The sequence below is a fragment of the Rhinatrema bivittatum genome, chromosome 2 (assembly GCF_901001135.1).
Source record: "Rhinatrema bivittatum chromosome 2, aRhiBiv1.1, whole genome shotgun sequence".
NCBI classification, from domain to species: Eukaryota; Metazoa; Chordata; class Amphibia; order Gymnophiona; family Rhinatrematidae; genus Rhinatrema; species Rhinatrema bivittatum.
The window spans coordinates 73,148,733-73,172,257 of NC_042616.1; the positions used below are offsets into that span (position 1 = coordinate 73,148,733).

The following is a 23,525-nucleotide window of genomic DNA, read 5'->3' on the forward strand; positions in this document are numbered from 1 at the left end:
AAACGCGTACTTTTGTTAGCGCACCAGGAGCGAACAAGAGTTCGTGGGATTTCAATAGATGCGCGCGTATCCATTAAAATCCGGGGTCAGCGCACGCAAGGCTGCCCAAAATCATCAGCCTGCGCGCGCTGAGCCGCGCAGCCTGCCTCCGTTCCCTCCGAGACTTACGCGTGTCCCGGGGCTTTGCGCGCCGGAAGCCTATGTAACATAGGCTCGGCGTGCAGGGGATGTTTGGGCCAAGTTTTCGAGGGGTACGTGATGGTGGTCCCAACCTCACGCGCGTACCCCTTTGAAAATCTGGCCCACAATGCGGCTTGATGAATGACCCAGTAACTTTGCTATCCTGATAGTGACTGAATGACGTGAATGTGGACCTCAGAATTTCCATGAGAGGATTTGATTTTGCCATGTGAAGTATACTATTTCTTAAACATACTAGCCTGAGTTTTCAGTAGGTTAACATGGAAGTTAGATGTCCAAAGTATGCCTTATTGGTATCAATTAGATGTCTATTGGGAGGTTGATATTCAAAGGCTTTGTCCAGGTATCTTTTGGAGTTATTCAGACAAAAATCTAGATTTGAAAATTTTCCTTTGCTAAATTCTCTCCGGGTAACTCATTAGTCACACAAAATTTAGCCGGATGAAACAGAAGCAGTGATGAAGGCATCTGGAATCATCGTTAAATTTTAGCCAGTGAGCACTGATATTTATCTGGGTACTTTTACCTGGGTATATTCAGTGGCAGACTTATCTGAATAAGTGCTGCCATCTGGATAAAGTTATCCAGATAACTTTCTTGCTCGCTGGCCCACTGAATATCAGTATTTACCTCTAAATTTCCAAACACTTCCAGCTGTGTCTCTAAGTGGCCGTTAAACTGAGCAGTATGTGGTGCTCCTTTAGATGTCCTGATTTAATTTTCAAAACATTGGACATGTAAATACAATGCATCAGATAATTTAGCATCCTTGTATCAAGGTATTTTAAGCTGTTAGAGTCCCTATATTTTACTTCTAACAGAAATTTCTATCTACTTTAAATAAAAGAAACAACGTGTTGTAGTATTTCGCTAGACAGGGTTTTAAAAATGTATGTTGCTTAAATTCCTCAGGTATCATATGAAATCCCACATAGCCTCTGCAATGAACAGATTTATTTTTTACTGAAACCTCCTGAAGTAATGAGACTGTGCATGTTTTCCATAAAGCACTTATCATTCTCTTCACAATAAACTAATGAAGTTTTAATTAGTTGGCAGTATTTTTGGCCTTGGTTGTGCAGGTATAGGACTACATGGAAAATATATGTTACTCAAAGTCTAAACCATCTGTGTCAATGATGGTTTGGAAATTCTGCAACCATTTCCAAACTGTATTAGCAGATATTTTGTGTTTATAATAATTTATACCTATGTGTGGATTATACAATAAATAACCGTTATTATGTGATATTGGCATTTTTAAACTTTGTGTCCAAATCCCTCCTTAACCTCGAGAGTGAAAATATCACTAATGTACTATAAAGTAAAGTCCAGTTTATGACTTGCTGAAATCAAATATAAATTAATTTAACAGCACAATTCTCACATCACTGGGGACACTGACTGCACTCTATGCAAGCGTGACTAACGTCTGTCTCATGCATCTCATTTTATAATCATCGGCCATACCAGTATACTGTACATATTTTTAAAATGCAGTTAAAAATCACACTTATCTGGCAAAAGGGTGTCTTCTGAAATGATTACTAGAACGTCCCAAACCTGCATAGAGACAGCTTGTGATTCCTGTGGGATATCTTCAAAGAATCTCTGCAACACTATTAATGAAGACCTCAGGCTGCGGACTTCATAATTAGTGCTGCAGAGATCCTTTGAAGATATTGCATAGGAATCAAGGGTCATTTATATTAATCATTTCAGAAGACACCCTTTTGCCAGATAAGTGTGATTTTTTTACCTGCATTTAAAAATATGTACAGTCTTAAAACAACAAGGTTTCAGGCTTTGCTCCTCTCTAGCGGAAAAAGGTTCACATATATACTTTACAAATTGACTATATTTTATAATTTTCTTTACTCAAAATATTTTTCTTTATTATCTGCGTTTTCCTGCTATATTTTGTGAAATTCCACCATTAATTTTGATAATTATGGTTCGCAAAACTTCACAGGAAAATACATGATGGCTGAATCTTTGAATTATTTTTTCATACAAAAGTCACATTTGAGGATCTCTGTCTTGGATTGTGGTTGAATTTCCCAGTGGTGCTTCTATGACATCCCCAAGAGAGTTAAATGGGTGAAAATGTGAAAATGAATCTGGGGTTGACACAAACTATGCTACTTGGAGTGGGAGGCAGGAGCATGGATGCATAAATTCATTGAGATGGACACAACGTATAAGCACCTCACAACTTCTGTTTTAGAGGTCTAAAATCCTATGCATCTAAATGGGGGAGCGGGCATTTTTGGGATCAAGTCTGGACATCTAGTGATCCTTGAAAATCCACTCCATTTTTTGTGCTTCCAATATTAGATGAATACCTTTGGTCTTAGTATTGCCACATGACTTTGAAAATGTATCCCACTATTTCCAGATATTACAAATGGAATGACAGAAACTAAATACACAGACATTAATTCTAATTTGAAGCTTACTTCCTAAATGTTCACTGACTTTGGGATTTTCCAAGCTCTTTTCATAGAATGGTACTTAAGTTTCAACAAAGAAGACAGATAATTGCATAACATATTTTGTGAGAATGCAAATGCATAAAATCAATTACAGTTCAAAACAAACAAACAAAAAAAAAAACAACGCTAGAAACTCAGCTAAAACCTGGTTACAGTCTAATTTCTGGAGAGCTGAGTTTAGCATTTTTGTGCATCATCTCACAAAAATATTAACCCATACTCTAACCAACCCAGTTGGAAAGCTTAGCTCCAGAAAGGTTGAAAAGAAACAGCAGGTTGAATAAAGATCAAGATTGAGTTTCATGGGGGCGACTTGAGCAAAGGCTACTCCTCTCTGGCTACTATTTCTAGCCTTTCACTTCCCTGTGCACGAAAGAAAAACAATGAAAACAAAGCTTTATCCATTCACAATTTGTCCATGTCAAATGTGCACAGATTAGTAATACATTTAGAATGAGCATAAAATCCAGCCGTTGTTTTTTGTGTGCTCAGTGATTTCACACTGGCCAACTAAAGCAATAGGGAAGAAACATTAGGAGACTATCTAACTTGCATTTTGTAACTTTGGCGCTACATTGTCCTCTACCTGGTGAATATGTTATATTTTTTCCTTGGAAAATAAAGGTGTGTAATGATGTAAATTCCAAGTTCTCTCCCCCTGTTCATTTCCAAGTTCTCTCCCCCTGTTGATTTGTAACTTTGACTTATTCCTACCTATTGTTATCTTTCGTTTACTTGAATTTGTTTACTCTAGTTTTTCCCTTTGTTAAACTGTAAACCGATCCGATATGGTTATTTACTATGAAGGTCGGTATAAAAAACTGTTAAATAAAATAAAATAAATAAATAAATTCATTTTTTATAGCTCATTGGCAAGCCTGATTCTAGAAAGGTGCAGGGCCCGTGGGTACATCAGCTGGAGCAGGGACCCCTGAGACCCTGAGACTGGAGAGCGAGGTGGAGGAGGAAGAGAGAATGCTCTGATGTTGTGGCTCCTACTTGCTGCAAATGTTCTCCACCATGCAGACTTGCAACAGCTCCGCCCTTACAGCGCTCCCAGGAACAGGAAGTGAGCTCACATGTTGGGGGTACTGCAAAAGGAAGGGCCTGGGCAGGCAGCCGGATTCTCCATTCTTCCTAAGGATGGCCTTGCTCATTGGATCGCTAGGCACCAGTACAACATATACAATGCAATCTAACAAAAATAGCAAAATTACAATTTAAAGGGCTCCAATTTTATAGAGAGTTCTGCTTCCCAGAATACATAATGGATACTTTACCAAGATAGAAACCAGAATAGGAGCCTTGATGATCCACCAAAAGGGGGAGTCAATTATGTCCCAACATCTGAAAATAAGTCAAATAGCAGCTCATTAATGTGGCTTTTGAGTAAACATTTGCATGCAGTCCACTAAGCATGAAACTTTGCGACTATGAAAGCCACTTTGGCAAAATATGTATGCCTAAAAATTGTACAAAATGCCTACATATTTGTATTTTTGGGCATTTCTAGGCGGTTTGCTAAAATTTTCATGGAAAAATGTTTGGGGGGGGGGGGGGGATCAGACGATGAGGCCTAGGCCCAGGCCAAAGCCTCATCCTTGCACAGGCCTAGGCTGTGGTAGGTGGCCGTAACCTCAGCCTAGGCCTTGTGCAAGACCCAGAATTGGAGGGTCTGGTCCTGATGGCCGGGGCTTAGGCCTAGGCCAGGGCCAAGGCCTAGTCCAGAGACGGCGTCCTAATGTCTACGTCTCAGCCTAGCCTGCTAAATTCTGCCACAACCCATTGGCATTGATGAATTAAGAATGGCTTGCATATGCATTCAAATCGCAAAAATGAAATGCAAATTAGGGAGATGAGAAATGCTCATTGTCATCCTATGGACAAATTGGGTTACCTGCGTGGCCGGGCATTTTCGGAAGGGCCCATCCAAGCATGTAAACCCTGTTACACGCCAAAGTGCCAGGCCTTTCAAAAGCAGCGGGCTGGGGCGTGGTTAGGGTGGGAAGGGACGGGAAGTGGCGGGCCGGGACAGCGACATTCGATGCCGCCCCAGGGAAGTGTGCGCAGACGAGCAGTAAGTAATCAAATAAAAAATAAGTAAGTAGCTATGAAGGGTAAGGGTAGCTAAGAAGGGTAAGGGTAAGGGAGGAGAGGGAAAAGGGTAGGAAGGTTAGGTAGGGTTATAGGGAAGTTTCCTCTCAGTCCGCTCCTTAATTGGAGGCCATCCACCTGCACATGCACGCGTGGATTTGAAAATCCACCGTGCATGTGCGGGCAGATATCGTATTTTATAACACACGCACATGTCATAAAATAGCCGTGTGCATGTGCGCAGGTCTTAAAATCGAACCCTAAGGGTCTGATTTTAAAAAGCATTTACTCGAGTAAGTGGGTTTTTGAAAATTGCTCCAGTATATGCCATTGAATTGTCCATAGGATTTACTAGAGTAAGTGCATTTTACTCCAGTAAATGGCTTTTGAAAATTGCTACATTTATTCACATAACTCCTTTTGTAAATTTCCTCCTATGCTTCACCCACAATAGTGGCAAAACCTCCAAGCTGCTCATTTAGCACCTGCTCTGAATTAGGTGTTACATTTTAGACTGCAAATAGACCCAGAGCATTAATATTTATCATTGCAGAATGGCGAACTCTTGGACTTTCTCTCTAACGCACAGGCAACCCCCACCCTACACTCCCGATACAGCCTGGATTATTTCCCCTTAGCATCCCTCTCCCATGAAGCCTGAGTCCTCCCCTGCATTGCCCCCTACCCCTTAGGGATGATTTCTGATCATTCTGGAGAATCTCAGTCTTCAGCAGCAGTAGGGATAGGGGAATCCTTTTGCCAATATGGGGGAGTTTACATTGCAGCTTGTGTACATGCTAAAGGATCCATTATCATATACCTTTTAGCGTATAATCTACCCTATACTGCATCTCATTAATTTAGTTTTCCTTATGCTAAATCAATTTTAAGTGTGTGTTAACATGTTTAGTACATGCAAATTCAAATAACATAAATCATTATTGTAACAGTTATTGGAGAATCTGATGAATGTTAAATGTGTATGCTAGGGGATTCTCTTAACAGCCATTTTCAGAAAAACCCTGGATGCCAAGCTGGGAGGAGAAAGGAATCTGTATTCTTCCTGACTTGACAAGGGGGAGTTTCTGATGAGTCAGGAGTTGAGTTTCACTGGAGCATAGGGGGTAGGTGTTATTGGAAAGGATGCTCTGCAGCTAATTAAAAAAAATACACTTGGGCAGGGGTGGAGGCTGTGTGGTGATTTTTTTTTTTTTGACTTGGGTGGGAGAGAGGGGCAGCTTTCCCTTTTAACTTAGACAAGTGGGAGGGAGGGCTATCAGTCCTGGCTTTTCCCTACAACTGGACCGCGAGGGTTGCCAGCCTTCATTAAACTTTACATGGGGGGGGGGGGGGGGGGATGCTCTGGCAGCCCCTAGATTTGGCCACTCAAGTTAGGTGACTAGCACTGAAAATCAGCAGTAGGCACCTAATGCCCTTCTTCCAACCAGCTGTTGCGATCCCCCCTGCTGCTGCGCTGCAGGAGGTCTCTTACCTTCCTCCAGAGGCCGCTCTGAAGCCAGGGCCTCGCCTGCGCATCATCCAGGACTTGCTCCAGGGCCTGAGAGGCCTAGCTGCTCCTGAGGCATGCCGGTGGCTTGCAGCCTCAGTGTTTGGACTTCCTGTTGGGCGACGCCCTTCCCTAGGGGCTGGCCCGCAGCTCTCTACCCTAGTTATAGGACCAGCGGTGGGCGGTCCTGGCAAGCTCCTCCCAGGGAGTTGCCTTCTACCTCCAGTATTTAAGGACTTTCTGTTCACTGTGTCTTTGCCTTCGGATCGGGCTCTACAGTAGTCTGTAACCCTGCCGATCCAGGTCCTCCGTGGCTCCGACTCCTGCTTGTTGTCAGCCTGCCTTGACTCCGGTCCGTGACTCCGACTCCTGCTTGTCTTCAGCCTGCCTTGACTCCGGTCCGTGACTCCGACTCCTGTTTGTCTTCAGCCTTCGGATTGGGTTACACAGTTGCCTGTGGCCTCTCCCGATCCAGGTCCTCCGTGACTACGACTCCTGCTTGTCGTCAGCCTGCCTTGACTCCGGTCCGTGACTCCGACTCCTGCTTGTCTTCAGCCTGCCTTGACTCCGGTCCGTGACTCCGACTCCTGCTTGTCTTCAGCCTGCCTTGACTCCGGTCCGTGACTCCGACTCCTGCTTGTCTTCAGCCTGCCTTGACTCCGGTCCGTGACTCCGACTCCTGCTTGTCTTCAGCCTGCCTTGACTCTGGTCCGTGACTCCGACTCCTGCTTGTCTTCAGCCTGCCTTGACTCCGGTCCGTGACTCCGACTCCTGCTTGTCTTCAGCCTGCCTTGACTCCGGTCCGTGACTCTGACTCCTGCTTGTCTTCAGCCTGCCTTGACTCCGGTCCGTGACTCCGACTCCTGCTTGTCTTCGGCCTTCGATCAGGCCTTACAGTTGGCTGTAACCGTGCTGATCCAGGTCTTCCTTGGTTCCTTGTCCAGTGTCTTTGCCTGATGTCCGCTCCTGTTTCTGCCAGCCGTATGGACTTCGGATGTGAGTATCCCAGCATCGGAGTTCCTGTGCGCCTGGGTCTTCCCCGCACCCTCCTTCTCAGCGTGGTCCGCGACCAGCCTTCCTGGGCTGTGTAGGGCGCGTCTGGGACAGGGTGGTCCGCGACTCAGTCCCACGGGTGGGCTGAGTAGGGCGCCCTGATGGACAGTGCAATGTTCCCGTCCAGCCTTGTCTTCAGTGTCTGCTTCAGCCCTTGTCTGGATGTCTACCTGTCTCTGCCTTGACCTGGTTCCTGAGTCTTCTGTCCTGTTGGGCCCTGGAGTGGCCAACAGGAGGGATTCGTCCCACGGGCTCTTGAGCTTCTGCCAGCCGAGGGGGCTTCGGATGTGAGTATCCCAGCATCGGAGTTCCTGCTCGCCTGGGCCTTTCCTGTGTCTCGCTTCAGCCCTTGTCCTGATGTCTTCGTCTTGCTTCTGCCCCGTCTGATGTCTTCAGTTTAAGGACTCTGTCTGCCCTCGCCTCTGTCCGGCCTGCTGCCCATTGCCGTTCCCTGCGGCAGGTCCGAAAGGGCCGGGAACAGTCGGAGGACCGTTCACTAGTCAACTTCCCCGTGTTGGCTACCATGGGCATGCAGGTCCGGCTGAGGGCCGGACTCCCTGCTTCTGTTCCTGCCTGCCTGGCTCACCATGCCTGCTCAGCTCACCTCCCACGGTGTGGCCTTGGGCTCCTCCTGGGGTCCTGCCGTGGCCCAAGGGCTCACCACCCACCCGAGACGACCGCGCCCGCGCGCGCTCGTAACACCAGCCCCAGACATTTTTTAGGTGCCTTGTGAAAACAGCCACCTAAATGTAGGCGCTCAACCCAGGTTTTCCAGGGGACCAATTTAGGCACCTAACTCTCAAAGGCAGGGGTCTAAACCCTTTGATGGCTGATCTAAAAAGTATTTAATTACATTCCCTAATGTACAGGGTTTTGCTTCCCTCTATGCTGCACATGTGTGCGGATGCACACAGGTCGTGAAACCTGTGCACATGGCAAAACATAGCACACACAAGAAATCCAGATACCATTCACATTATACTGGCTCGTAGTGCACAGTTTGAACTCAACTTATAAAAAATTTGCAGAAATAAAAACTTTTGCACACGTAGCTTTTAAAAAATTAGAGGGAGCATTGGTTCACACAAATGTCATGCTCGATTAAGGTTCTTTTGAACCAAATGATGAGCGTATATGTATATATATATATATATAATAGTATGTAAACAAAAGTACTGATGTCCATATTCAGAAGCATTTAGATGGATAATTCAGAAGTTATCTGGTAAAATGAACAGTTGGGCACTTAGCCAGCTATATTTTAGCCAGCTAATAAGTTAGCCAGCTAGAATTTAGATGGATAAATTAGAGAAATTCCGGGGAAGTAATTGGGAGGAGTCAAGTTAGCTGGCTAAGGGGGTCATTTTTTAAAGCTAGTGCATGCGAAAAGGGACATTTTGCACGTGAAAAGTCCCTTTTCGCGTGCAATAGCTAAAAAGGGGCGGAGCTGGGGCGTCGTCTGCCCTGGAAGAGGAGGAATCGGGGCGGACGCCGCGAAGACAGCATGGACGGCGAAAAGGTAAGGAGCCTTTTCACTGCCCATTTCGTGCCAAATAGCACCACCTTTTATGATGGCGCTATTGGATGTGAAAGCCGGCAGCGATCGCACCACAGAGGTGCGATCGCTGCCGGCTTTCACAGGCCCGCCCCCCCGCTTCGCCCCCCCCTTCCCCCTGCGATTCACACCGCCGCGTTTTTTAGCTAACTATGTTTTTTAGCTAACTCTGATATTCAAAGTTAGCCGGCTAATTTATCCAGTGAAGTCTGGTCGGGCTAAAGAGCTGTCCTAAAGTTAGCCGGCTATGTTCATTAGTATAGTTACACTATTGACTATACCTCCAAAGTTAACCAGATAAGTTTTTCTGGACTGTGTCTGAATATGGACTTCATTTTTTGTACAAAGATATATATATATATATATATAGATAGATAGATAGAGATATATATATATATATATATATATATAGATAGATAGATCTATAAAAATAATATATAAATAATGTGAAAAACAATGATACTAATTATACTTCTATAGATGGAGCTACATTCAAGCTGATATATACCAAAGACAGTCAATGGATGCAAATGTAATCTTTATTTAATCATATAGTAAATCTTTAATGTATCAAAAATATTAATTGCTTAAAACAACTACACCACCCATTACATCTATATCACTTTACATTCACATACATTCAACTATGTCAAAAAATCCACACCCTAATTTTCTTAATGTTATCCATAATACTTATATAAAAATAGCAACGCAATGGTTAAGAACCCAATAGGATACTGTAATCCTAATTTAGCAATGAAGTGTTGTATTAATAATAACTTCAACATTACACATCCATATTCAAAATTTGTCAGTAAGCATTTTCCAAAGGATATACAAAAGAATACTGCATTTACATTGACCAATCATTGATGAATTCTCCAGTTGAAAAAATAAAACTATCCCTCTTTTAAACTTGAAGAAACAAACATCAGTGTTTTGTTTTATATCTTCACATTCACACTATATATACAATGTCGCTATCACATTGAATTCCATACATGATACTGTGCAAAACTCACAGTGAATGCAAATGCTTACCCAATATCTTCATAATGAATTCTAGAAATGATCCAAGCTGTGATAAACACTGTTGGTGCACCTGTTGTTATAAAGAATCAGTGTAAAGAATAGGTTTAACATCCAAGAAATGTAATGTATGAGTAACTGAACAGTCAAAATCTTATGCTACAGCTAGCTGCCCCTTGCGTTTGCTTAAATAATAGTTTACAATGTTATCCATCTATCAAAGTACTAAACAGAATGGCTATCAGTGACGGCAGGTGTTATGTGTGATGGTGTGATCATACAATCAAAAACAAGAAACCTTTTTCTAACTAGAAAGAAGGATTCTCTGCAGAGCAGCTCCAGATTTATCACAGTGATGCTGATGAGTGCTTCCTGATCTGTCCTGTGTAACACTGTGGGGTAGGAGGGTGAAATGGACAACAGCAGTCAATGTGCTGATGCGATCGCAGGACCCCGCTGGTATAACAGTGTTCCAATCTCAAGCAAGCAGTCTGTAGAAGCAGAACCAAACGGTCCCGCAGGAGAGAGAGAGAGAGAGATGGCAAGGGAGGGAATCTTAGCCCAGGAAAGTTGGACGATGGAGTGGGCAACTTCTGTTACTGATCGAGAAGAGAAAAAAGTTACTATAAAGAGCTGAGCTTGATGTTGCTGCTGTGGGTGCAGAACCCATTTGGTGGAGCGGGAGGCAATAAAGAAGCACATCTGCTCTGCTGCCATGAGACCCAGATCCCATGACAGAGGAGGTGGTATCGAAGAACCAAGCTTGTGCTGCTGCTGCTGCTGCCAGACTCTGAGGAAAAGAAGGCAGTGGAATGCCAAGTCCATGCTACTGATGCCTGTCCAGGACCCATCAGTGGAGGGGGAATGATCAAAGTCTGATGGAGATTGAAGAAGAAAGGAAGCAACAAGGCTGGAGTGACGGCACAGAGGGGAAGAGAAGCTGAGCAGACCTGAGGTCAGTCTGTTGCTAAGATATAGGGAAAGCGAGGCAAAGCAAGGAACGTATAAAGGGAATCAGAGTGGGAGGCAATGTTCTCTCTAACCTCTGAAAGGCTATGGGCCAGATTTTAAGAATTGTGCGCGGGCGTAGATTTGTGCGCGCAACCCAGTGTGCAACCCGGCATGCACAGATCTACACCCGATTTTATAACATGCGCGCGCAGCCGCATGTTATAAAATTGGGTGAGACATCACAAAATGCACTAACACCTTACCGCCCCAAAACGCAAGCTATCGCACGGCTTAACGCTACTGAAAACGTTGTGGTTAAAATCGGCATTAAAGCCCTCCTCCTCTTTTTCAGATTTGCACAACAATAAACCCTTAACGCATGCGAAAATGCTTTAGCACATTTTGATAAATGAGGGGGTATGTTTGTACCTGAGGCAATGGAGGGTAAAGTGACTTGCCCAAGGAGCAACAGCAGGATTCAAATCCTGGTCTCCACATTCATAGCCCACTGGTCTAATCACTAGGCTACTCCTCCACTCCTATGCCATCTATTGATAAATAGAAGTCCTAGCAGAAATTCAGATGCTCCCATAGCTGGTTCTCTATTGTAGGCTATGCAGGGGACACAGGCGTCCAGATGCTCAGGATAATAGCCACTTTAGTAGTGGTAATTATTTAAGTCCTGTTTCCCAACCTCCCCTGGAGGCACAGCCATTCAGGAATTCAGGATCACCAGAATGAATAAGCAGACATATTCATTACAGCAAACCTGAAAACCCAACTGCCTAGGTGTGCCTCCATGATAGGATAGGGAAACACTTAATTTGGATTATTATAAACTAGGTGCAAACTAGGGGTGTGCATTCGTTTTGAACTTAAATGTAAAACGCAACTTTTTTTTTTTTTAACTTAAAAAAGTAATGAGGCGAAAACAATCGGATTTCCAACTTATTCAACATAGCTATGTTGAATACATTGGAAATCGCGATTGTTGATCCTAAATAAAAATTTAAACCCCTCACCCTCCTTAATCCCCCCCCCAAGACTTACCAAAACTCCCTGGTGGTCCAGTGGGGAGTCAGGAGGCCATTTCTGAACTCCTTTGCGAGGAGCACGTGACGTCGGCGTCACGTCGGAGTGACGCGGCGTCACGTGATTCCCCACGCGTTCGCTCCGGGACCCTCTTTCGACCCAAAAGGAACTGTTGGCCAGCTTGGGGGGGCCTCCTGACACCCCCAAGCTGGCCAAAAGTTCCTTTTGGGTCGAACGAGGGTCCCGGAGCGAGCGCGCGCGCGGGGGAATCACGTGACGCCGCGTCGGAGTGACGCGGCGTCACGTGATTCCCCACGCGTTCGCTCCGGAACCCTCGTTCGACCCCCCCAAGCTGGCCAAAAGTTCCTTTTGGGTTGAACGAGGGTCCCGGAGCAAACGCGCGGGGAATCACGTGACGCCGCGTCACTCCGACGTGACGCCGACGTCACGTGCTCCTTGCAAAGGAGTTCAGAAATGGCCTCCTGACTCCCCGCTGGACCACCAGGGAGTTTTGGTAAGTCTTGGGGGGGGGGGGGATTAAGGAGGGTGAGGGGGTTTAAATTTTTATTTGCACATATGGACATAGACTCAACTTATGGAATTCTCCATATGTCCATATTGACCGCAAATGACCCCCCCTTTCGACTTATGGACTTATGAACATAAACTTTTGGTCTGCACATCCCTAGTGCAAACTAAGTGGAGAGTCTTGTGAAGGCAATTTTCTGATGAATTGCAATAAAAGTTTGCTGACACATTTTACCCATGGAATTTGCATCAATTTTCAAAGAGAATGTGCACACTTTAATTTTGAAACTTGACATGGGTAGTTGGATATAAAGTATCTGTGGACATTTGCTCCTGGATTTTGTGTAGATTGCTTTTTTTATGGAAAATAGCACCTATTATTTTATAATACCGCTCATAACAAGATCTCAGGAATGCATCGTTTAAATGCAATTAAAACTAAATGCTTTATGGAACATAATGCTTACTTTGAGAAATATTGAGGGAGGGACATTTTTAGCCGGCCAATACTTGAGTATATATTGTTATTTTCCCTCCTACACAGCTTTGAACATTGTCTTCCAGATGCTCAAGAGTACAAAGGATGACAAAAGTTGTCCTGGATAAAAGAATGAGAACTTACAAGTGGTCACTCTCTGTGGCTGGCAGCTGGGATATATCCTTATTAGTGTGACAGGAATAACTGGGCAGTCTGGATGGGTCAATTGGTTTTTTTTTCTGCCATCATCACGGCACAACAGTGGCAGTGCGGATGCGGTTCTAAATGCATTTCAGCGTCAGGCTGAAACTTTTAATTGGTGATGATTTTACTGGTTAGAAAAGGATCACATTTTCCACAAAGAAAAAACAACCCACAAAATTAGCAGGTACCTATCTTTCTCAGAGTTCGGTGGTTTTTGAATTAGACATATGTAAAATATGGACATTTTTTTCAACTCAATACTTTTGTTTCACTTTTGGGTCTCTCTAGCTAGGGATGCCCTTTTGAATTTTAAACCCAAATTTCTTAAGAGATAGGGAGAACAATTTTTAAAGCCATTTATGTGCATAAATTGGCTGAGAGAATATTACCCATCCTCAATGCTTGTACTTTTAGCTACATTAAGAGGAGGCATTCCTGTATGCGTATTTGGGTGAAGAGAGAGAAATAATGCACAGAGATTGCACCTTCAAGCAAATGTTCTACGTATCAATACAGAACAGAGTCAGAGTGAGATTTCAGCTGTTCACATTGAAAATAATGACTAAGTTTCACCAGAACATTCCGAAAACATAAATGAATGGATTGGGATGGTCATTTTTGTGTTCATAATTTGGATTTTCTTTTTTGCAACAGTATATTTCCATTTGCAAGAGTGTTGCAAGGGTTTCCCTCTATTCTATGTCTTAAGGGGGAGAAGAAGATATTTTGAATGTGACCCAAATACTATGTGTCATTCAGAGATATATGAATAATGAATTGTTCAGTTGTGATGTTCAAGAAGAGATGAAAAGTATAACAACACAGTTTATAATTGTAAACATTTTGCTTTACTTCCTTAACATGCCTCTCCTTTGTGTTTCCCTATGCTTGTCCTAAGTGAGATGCAAATGTAACAAGAATTTACCTATAAATTAGATTGTAATCTGCCTTCAGGCCAGCTTGGTAAAGGCAGAAAATCAAACGTTTAAAAACAAATAAAAAATGAAAAATACCAAATAAACTCCTCCAAACATTATTCATTTATACTGATGCCATTTTGTAATTATGATACAAAATACCCTAATAAACAAAATGATGTTGTAAAAATAAAATAGGCAGGCGTAACTTGGAAAAGGGCCGCTGTGCCGGACACCTCGGCTATGCCTCCCGGACCACCCAGCCATGCCCCTGGACCACCCCCACCATGCCCCCGGGCCGTCTGCCCCATCCTCATCCTGCCCCCTGCCCGCCCATTCAGAAAACCCCGGGACATGTGCGCGTCTCGGGGCTTTATGCGCGCCGCCGGGCCTTTTGAAAATAGGCCCGGCGTGCGTAGGTCTTTGAAAATCTGCCCCTATGTTAGCAATTTTCAAAAGCCATTTACTAGAGTAAAGTGCCCTTATGCAAATAAATTCTATGGAGAATTCAATAGCATATACTGTAGCAATTTTTGAAACGCCACGCACCCGAGTAAAGTGCATTTACTCAAGACAAACTCAGTTTTACACGTGTAAATGCTTTTTAAAATCAGATCCACTGTGCATAAATAAAGTGCATTGTTGCAACACATGTGGACTTTTAAGCGGAGGGAAAGCAGCATTTCTTTGAGCAGAGTCAGGGAGAGGTTAGCACATCTGTGATGCAGAAGTACACACATGTATGTATGTGTGAAATTCCTCTGGGAAAAAATACCCGCACAAATAACAGGTACAGGTCTGTACATGTCCTTTTCCCCACTCAGTTTTCAAAGGAAAACTTTTCCCTTTCACAAATGACCTTAAAGGTACCCGCAGACTTTAACATTTCTGGCATGGATTGGAAATTGCCCTCTGATTGTTTAGTGTTCTGGAAACAGATATGGATGTTAATAGCAATTTGGTATCTCTATGAAGACAGATATTATTAGTTTTCATAGAGCTCTATGGTATCACCATGGAGAAAGAGATAAATGTCAAGGGAAACCTATTAATGACTGAAGATTGAGTCATTAACAGAGCATCAATAAGTTGATTCAGGTGCTCATTGTGATAAGGATTTGCCATGGGGAGAGACAAACTTCAGCATTTTCATGTTGACACAATATTCCCATAGGGACAGATCATAAAAATGATTATCCTCGTAGTACTAGCAGCACAGTGACCGACACCAAGTATAAGTAAATCTTTTAATGTACATAAAATTGAAATTGATGAGGAAGGAGGCAAAAATATTATAGAAGAGCATTATGGGTGTGAGACCTATGTTGGGCAGGGATCCAAGTCTTAATATTTTTGGTTTAAGGGCCCCTATACCCATACAATTAGTAACCATATAGGCATAGTTGGAGATGTACCCAAATAAACATGTGACAGTCACACTAAGGGAGGGGTTTGAAAGGGGTTTTTAGGATGCCACAGGTAGGTTTGGATTGGTGGCACAGGCTGAATTCAAGGCCTGCGATCCGTTTTGGGAAGGTGATGAAGGACAAGATGGCAGAAGAGTTAAAGCACTAGAGGGCACTCCATGAAATTAGCAAGTAGCACATTTAAAACTAATTAGAGAAAATTATTTTTCACTCAATGCACAATTAAGCTCTGGAATTTGTTGCCAGAGGATGTGGTTAGTGCAGTTAGTGTAGCTGGGTTTAAAAAAGTTTTGGATAAGTTCTTGGAGGAGAAGTCCATTAACGGCTATTAATCAAGTTGACAGAGAATAGCCACTGCTATTACTAGCATCAGTAGCATGGGTATTTGGGTACTTGCCAGGTACTTGTATCCTGGATTGGCCACTGTTGGAAACAGGATGCTGGGCTTGATGGACCCTAGGTCTGACCCAGTATGGAAATTTCTAATGTTCTTCTCTTCTTGAAGGATAAAACAGTAGACACCCCCTCCCAGTGTGGTGCAGTGCCAAAGAAAGAGATGGGGAACTATAGAATGATTTTGAACTTGTCCTTTTCAACCAGCTCATCAGTGAATAACTTCATTTCCACTGAGCTGTATTCAGGGCATTATGTTTTTTCGAGACAACAGTGGCTCTGGTGAGGAGGGCCAGAAAGGGGGCATTATTGGTCAAAGTGGACAATACAATCAGAGTTTCCTGTTGCTGGGTTTCACCTGGGAAGGCCAAGTTTTATAAATCACTGCCTCTCAATAGGGTGTTCCATTTGTGTTCTTACTTTGAAACATTTAACACCTTCATTCACTGGATAAAAGTGCAGTTAGCCTGCGTATATAGCATAGTGCATTATTTGGACAATTTGTTGGCCCTGCTCAGTCTAGCATCTTCGGATTTGCTGAAGATTTGCTTGGGCATGGCACGTCATGTTGGCATCCCAATTGCTCAGGAGAAGACCGAGGGTTCTACATCTAGGTTTACCTCTTTGGGAAACAAACTGGCTTTGGAGGCTAAGGTATCTAGGCTATTGGAAGAGAAGGTGTGGGGTCTTGAGGAACTGGTATGGCTGGTCAGAGCGACTAAGAAGCTCATGCTAAAACAGATGCAGTCCTTTTTAGAGTCCTTGAATTTCACTTGCTTGGCTTTTCCCAGGGTCAGGCACTAATTAGGAGCTTTTGGCAGTTACCATGGGAATTAGATATGAACACCACTTTATTCAGGTGATTGAGCAAAATAGGGGAGGAGTTGGGAATGTGGCAGAGTTTTTTGAAAACATGTAAAGGCATGATAGTGATGCAGCAAGCACAAGTGTTCAACAAGGATCTTGAGCTGTATTTGGATATGGCTAGGGCAGTAAGATTTGGGCTGAATTGGCAGGAAGCATAGTGTGCAGAGTGCTGGCCGATGTCATGGGGGGAGTCAGGATTAATAAAGAATATCATTTTCTTGGAAATATTCCCTTGCGTGATGGCCTCAGCAATTTGTGGTAAGAGGATGAGGAATAGGCAAATTCTCTTTTGGTGTGATAACCAAGGCTGGATGGATGTCATCAATAGTCAATCAGCCTAGTATAAAAAAAAAAGTCTACTCTTTTACAGGAGTTAATGTTTCCCTACTTGAGGTGGAATATTACAGCAAAGGTAAGACATGTTCAATGTGTTGAGAATTCAATTGTGGATACCCTTTCTCATTTAAAATGGGATAGTTTACGAAGTTTGGAGTTGGGAGAACAAGTTTTGGTGTACCTATGGCAGCTGGGAGCAGCAAGGTATGGATCTTGATTGGGCATTGCTTTCTTTGGTGACATGGGTGGCTTACAAAAAGGGGCAAATATGTGCTCTCTGGATTCTTGCAGGAACATGGGATCCTGTTTAGGATCCTGTCAGGTACTTGAGACTGAGACTGGCCACTGTTGCAAACAGGATACTGGGCCTGTCGGACCATCAGTCTGTCATAGTATGGCAATTCTTACGTTTTTAATGGGTGGAAGGGGGATCCAGTGGCAGACTGGGTAAAAATATTGAGTATTCACCGGAAATGGGATGGTCACAAAGTGATCAGTTTTTCCTTTTTACAAAAGATGCGAGGTAAGGGTTATTCAGCGGCTAGCTTCTCAATCAAGTACATACTGAGAGTCTTGAAGAACAGAAGGGGTTTACAGGTAGATAAACATCAAACCATAATGTATGGTGAGTTGTGGCAATGATTAGGAGCAAAGTACGAAGTGGTCTTGACCAGGGCACCTTTAGTGTTTGCACTTTTTAGTGCCTTGAGGCTAGGCCAGGGTGAACAGGATTATTATGGAAGAACATTCAGGAAATGGAGGGGGTCATTTTCTTGCATATTCATTGGTCCAAAGTGACTCAAAGGACCAAATGACAAGTGGTTGTGTTATATGGGTTGAGAGATAACGTGGATTGCCCGGTGGCTAACCTATTGAATTTCATGGGCTTGCAGCCTTGTGTGTATACATTTTTGGGTGCACAATGGCAAGTCCCCTTTGACCTGTTGCCAGTTTGTGGGCATCCTAAAAAAGATGATACCAGGCTTGGGATAGAATTTGGAAAATTATGGGATTCATTCTTTTCAGATAGGAGCAGCCACCAGTTCAGTCTAAGTGGAGCTGCCTATGGTGGAAATCTCAAAATTATAGATTCAGCTATAAAGAGGAGCTCATGTAATTTATGAAGGTATCTTGCGACCATCATATATTGCCACAAAATGCTTTTTGGCTTATATGTGAAGCCCGTGGAGCACTGGGCTTATCTAATCATAGGTCGTGTGTGTACCGGGTATTTTCCGTCCGGAGCTATAACACGAGAGAAGGCACTGTATGTTAAAAAACTATTATGTACACTTATCTCAATCCACAGAAAAAGTAATGGCATGTGCGGTCCTGAAGTCCATCCTCCACGGGCTTCACATTTTGTGGCAATATATGACGGTCACAAGATACCTTCATAAAATACATGAGCTCCTCTTTATAGCTGAATCTATAATTTTGTTGTTTCAATTTTCAAGCTATTTTTTTGGTACTTATTTATGGTGGAAATCTGGCAGGTGGTGAACTGGGGCTTTTGCTGTCTATATGTGCTGCATTCAGAGTTCGAATGATAATTGTAGTTTGGTGGAGAAGGGGTGTGCCTGGGACATGGACCACTCCTTTGGGTACTGGGCTCAAAGGGCTTTCATTCTCCTCTATGGAGAACATCTAGAATTAGCAGTGGACAGTATGCAAATTTGGTAGCTATGCATCAAAGGCTTGAGATGGGACCAAATCCTGCAAGTCATGTATGAACAAGCAAGGCAGATGTGTTTGAATGAGGCTGTGGTCAATCATTTAAGGAGTAATGATGTGGGGGCATGGCTATGCCTGACGTTTATTGCAGCAGTGAGGAAGTATATTGAAGAACATGATACAGGGCATGCAAATTGGATGGTCAGATGTGTTAAAGATGCCCAAGTTGGGTGACTAGTCACTGAGAAAGCAGGGTGTGAAACAGGTCATCAAGCAGATAGACTCTTGGTTGGAGTCTATAGGAAGGTGTAGATTCTGACATGATTAGGATTGATTGGGCTGTCCTGGGTTCCACAGATTGTATGAGGTTCATTTATCCAATAATGGTCTTGACTTTTTCAACAACTTTATCCAGGAACACTGGAGGGTATTCCATCTAATAGTTAGGGGTCTGCAGTTTATGTGGGTTGGGAGATGGAACTTGCCCTTGTTTATGGGAGTAACCCAAGCCCAGGTTAACTCAGATATGTGAAACCAGTTAGTTTCATATGTTGTACAATTGCCAGTGGCAGAGTGGGGTACTCACTGACCAAGCTGCTAGACCTTTCCTGTTGGGTTATAATAGGTTTGACTTGGCATGTGCTGATGGTCTGCTGGAGTAGTTTTGAAGGCTTGGTTCAGCAGTTGACAGTATTCTACTGTGACGTAGTGGTAGACTGCCCTGAGAGGGTGAGCTCAGGTTGATGATGTTTACATTGATAATAAAATGCAGCCTTTATAAGCACATTTTTGCATGCTTAGTGTGTTATTGTAAAGAGGGAGTGTGGGAGAGGACATTGAGGAAGCCCTGTATGTCTATGTTAGTTGAAAAATCCAGAGATATGTGTCCCAGTACTTTTAATTCAGCAACATAAGTTGCATGGGCAACTTTTCCACCTTTACACCACAAATATATTCACAAATGATTTTTGATGGCAACTACACACAATTAGGTGAAATACAGAAAGCGAGACATTTTGTACCTAAAAATTTGAATGCAACAGAGGATTCCAGAATCTTCATCATTATGAAATATGAATAGATGTCAATATATCACATATATGTAAAAAAAAATATCAAATATACAGAGGACGTCACTGGGTATCTATGACCTGAAAATAGCCATGCTTGGTAGCTATACATGTGTATATGGCTGAGTGTACATCTACTACCATATTGTATAACCCACAAGTATCGTATATGTATATATTTATAAAATACACATAACTTTACCCTGGAACATACACATGTGTAAGCTTACACATGAATAAATTTAAGGCATTGAAACCACATATATCAATGCATTGAACACATGTAATTTCCTTACCTATTTTAAAACTATAAAGGGTAAATTTTAAAAGCCCTTCCCCTACCTGTCCCGCCCCCAAGCCCGAATTCCCCCCCCCCCCCCCCGTATGTCAGAGGCAGGCATAACTTGTACACACTGGCCACCTGCCGGCGCACAATCCCCCGGCACAGCCACTGTGCCGGAGTCCTCGGCCACGCCTCCCACCACGCCCCATGGACCGCCCTGCCACACCCCCGGGCCATCTTCCCCCACCCCCGCCCCGCCCCTTGTCCGCCCATTCAGAAAACCCCCGGGACTTAAACGCGTCCTGGAGCTTTACGTGCATCGCCGGGCCTTTTGAAAATAGGCCCGGCGCACGTAGGGCTTTTAAAATCTGCCCCATCAGCATTATTTCATAAGAACAAATTGTCAGTTTCTGTCAAAATTCCCAATAACCTTTCCATTAATATGCAAATCTATTTTTCTTTATTAAATACCACTACACTACTAAATTTCCTTTAGAAAACTGAGTCAGAAAAAGTTTTTGTGCTGGTGCCTTTTGCATATAAATATATATGCATATTTCTGAAAATGAAAAGTATCCCAATAAGTGCTAACCTCACCCCCACCCCAGGATCCCTCCAAAATTGCCTCTTCTATCTGCAGGTAAAATTATGCATTTAGTGCTACTACAAGCATACTATCCATAGATAGGATAGGCATTATTCAAAGACCTAATACTGCACTTTGTGTTAAATAATGTGGTTAGCATCCAAAACTGTCTAATCTCTTTTCTAATCAGATTATACTGCTTGTCTTTAAAATTTCCCTACAGCACCTCCCCCTGAGATTGCCTGCGGTGATTAAATCCCTACCTTGAAGAGGGGCTTAGGCTAGAAGCAGGTGTGGGCATTTGACTTGAGCATTTGAGGAGTGAGGAGTTCTGGTGTATTTCCATTTAGTGTAAGGCCCATCCCTTATCTCTCACAATGTCACTATCTACTTTCAAACAGACAATACCCATAAGAAATAATATTATACATTCAATCCAATTTTACTGTTTAAAGTCGTAGGACATGAATGTTTATTGTGCTATTATTTTAATGTTAGTTTTAATTTGTTTTATTTTAAAGTTTGTTCATTATGTATGTTTGGTTGTAAACCGTTTTGATTAATTCTTTTGAATTTTAAAGGCGGTATATAAACATTTTTAAATAAATAAATAAATGAATCCCTCTCACTGGGGTTACTTTTTGGAGGCTATTTCTTTCTTGGCACCGCCTACCAATCTGGAGTTCTCTGGTTTATAACAAATATTTTGTTAAGCATTTTGCTAATTTTGAGACGTTATCATAGAGTGGATGCCTGAGCATTTTGTTGATGGCAATTCTGCGGATCAGGAGGCAAGGACACTGAAGTCCTGGTAGAACCCTATCTAGAAACCAGAGTTGCTTAACTGTAACAGGTGTTCTCACAGGACAGCAGGATGCTAATCCTCACATGTGGGTGACATCACAGGATGGAGCCCAATCACGGAACGCTTTAGTCAAAGTTTCTAGAACTTTGATTGGCATCTACTGGGCATGCCCAGCATGGCGCTAACCCTGCATTCAGCAGGGGTCCCCCTTCAGTCTCGTCTTATAGTAAAAAGTACATGCGAAAAATAAAATAAGAAAACGCCCCCGCAACGCCACGTCACGCCCCCGAAATGCCATGTCATTTTAGATGCGCCCCCGGGACTTACACACGTCCTGGGGCTCTGCGCGCGCAGGCGGCCTATGCAAAATAGGCGCGCCGGCACGCAGGGCATTTAAAATCCGCCCGTTAGTGTAAGGCAGGTAGGTAACTAAAGCCTGCAACTCACTAACTGCGAGCGGAGGTAATAGCGAGAAGAAAAACTACTTTCCAGGTGAATAGCAGAGATCACAAGAGTGGAGAGGCTCAAATGGAGGTTTCATAAGCCGCTCCAAAACCACGTTAAGGTCCCAAGCAGGGGCCGGAGGGCGCAGTGGAGGTTAAGTGGAGTAAGCCTCTCTTGAAGCATGTTACTAAGGGTTGTGTTGAAATAGCGACATCCCCCATGCCCTCATGAAACGTGGCTACTGCACTAACATGCACCCTGATGGAAGAAGTTTTCAGGCCTGACTGACAGGTGCCAGAGATAGTCCAGAAACTTCGCCATGGAATGAATGAAGGGGGTCTATGGACATGGAAGTGCACCAGATCGTAAACCTCTTCCATTTAGAACGATAAGACCTTCTCATGGAAGGCTTTCATGAAGTTACCAGGACTCGGGACACCGACTCTGAAAGGTTAAGAGTTTGGAGTATTTTGGAGTATTAACTTTTCAGCATCTAGTCAGTCAGAGATAGGGCCTGGAGGTTGGGGTGGTGCAGGTATCCATCATTCTGAGTTATCAGAAGCGGATCCATCCCCAGAGGAATGTGCTGGTGTACTGATAGGTCCTGGAGGATTGGGAACCACATTTGGCGTGGCCAGTGAGGGGCTATTAGAAACATTATGCCCTTGTCCCTCTGTAACTTCATAAGAGTCTTCGATATGAGTGGAAGTGGAGGGTACGCATAGAGGAGACCGCTGGCCCACGAGAAGGTGAAAGCGTCCCTCAGTTGTGAGTGGTGGCTGAGAGTTAAAGGGCAGAAGTTTTCTACTTTGCGACTGTGGACTGACACAAAGAGGTGTGAGGGTAACCCCAACATTGGAAAATTGTGTCCGCTACTGTGGGGTTGAGAGACCACTCGTGCGGATGAAATGTGCGACTCAACTTGTCTGCCAACACATTGTCCACACCCAGCAAGTAGGTGGCTGTGAGGTACATTGAGTGGAAAAGGGCCCATGCCCATATCTGTGCAGCTTCCTGACACAGGAGGTAGGGGCCCATGTCCATATCTGTGCCACTTCCTGACACAGGAGGTAGGAGCCCATTCCCCCTTGCTGTTGATATACCACATCGCCACCTGATTGTCAGTTTGAATCAGGATGGCCTTGTTCGAAAGGCAATCCTGAAAAACCTTGAGGACATATCTGATCGCCCGATACTCCAGGAAATTTATCTGATGTTTGGCTTCCTCTGGAGACCAGGTTCCCTGAGTCTGTAGGTCGCCAACATGAGCACCCCACCCTAGGTTGGAGGTGTCTGACGTCAAGGTAATTTGAGGTTCTAGAGCCTGAAATGGAAGGCATTGAAGTACATCGGAATGTTGTATCCACCAGGCGAGTGACAGGCGGAGCTGTGTGGTAACGTGAACAATGCTGGACACTGGCTGACAAGCTTGAAACCACTGGGATTTTAGGGTTCACTGCATTACTCTCATGGCTAGGCGGGCCATCGGAGTGACATGCACCGCGGACGCCATGTGATCCAGCAGTATGAGGAAGTGACGAACAGTTGAGGATACTCGAGTCTGTAAATGATGCGCCAGAGAGGCCAGGGTGAAAG

The 23,525-nt window shown here is 43.8% G+C and overlaps 1 protein-coding gene across 3 annotated transcripts in view; it reads right to left on the reverse strand.

Annotated features, from left to right (window-relative positions):
- VIPR1 (vasoactive intestinal peptide receptor 1) overlaps positions 1 to 23,525 on the reverse strand; it is a 510,641-nt gene that overhangs the window by 33,277 nt on the left and 453,839 nt on the right. For all 3 annotated transcript variants that reach the window (XM_029588347.1, XM_029588346.1, XM_029588348.1), the window contains exons 8-9: positions 9,947 to 10,007; positions 3,977 to 4,043 (exon numbers count right to left, since the gene is read on the reverse strand). In XM_029588347.1, the coding sequence (XP_029444207.1) occupies positions 3,977 to 4,043; positions 9,947 to 10,007 (128 nt within the window). The remainder of the gene's footprint in view (positions 1 to 3,976; positions 4,044 to 9,946; positions 10,008 to 23,525) is intronic.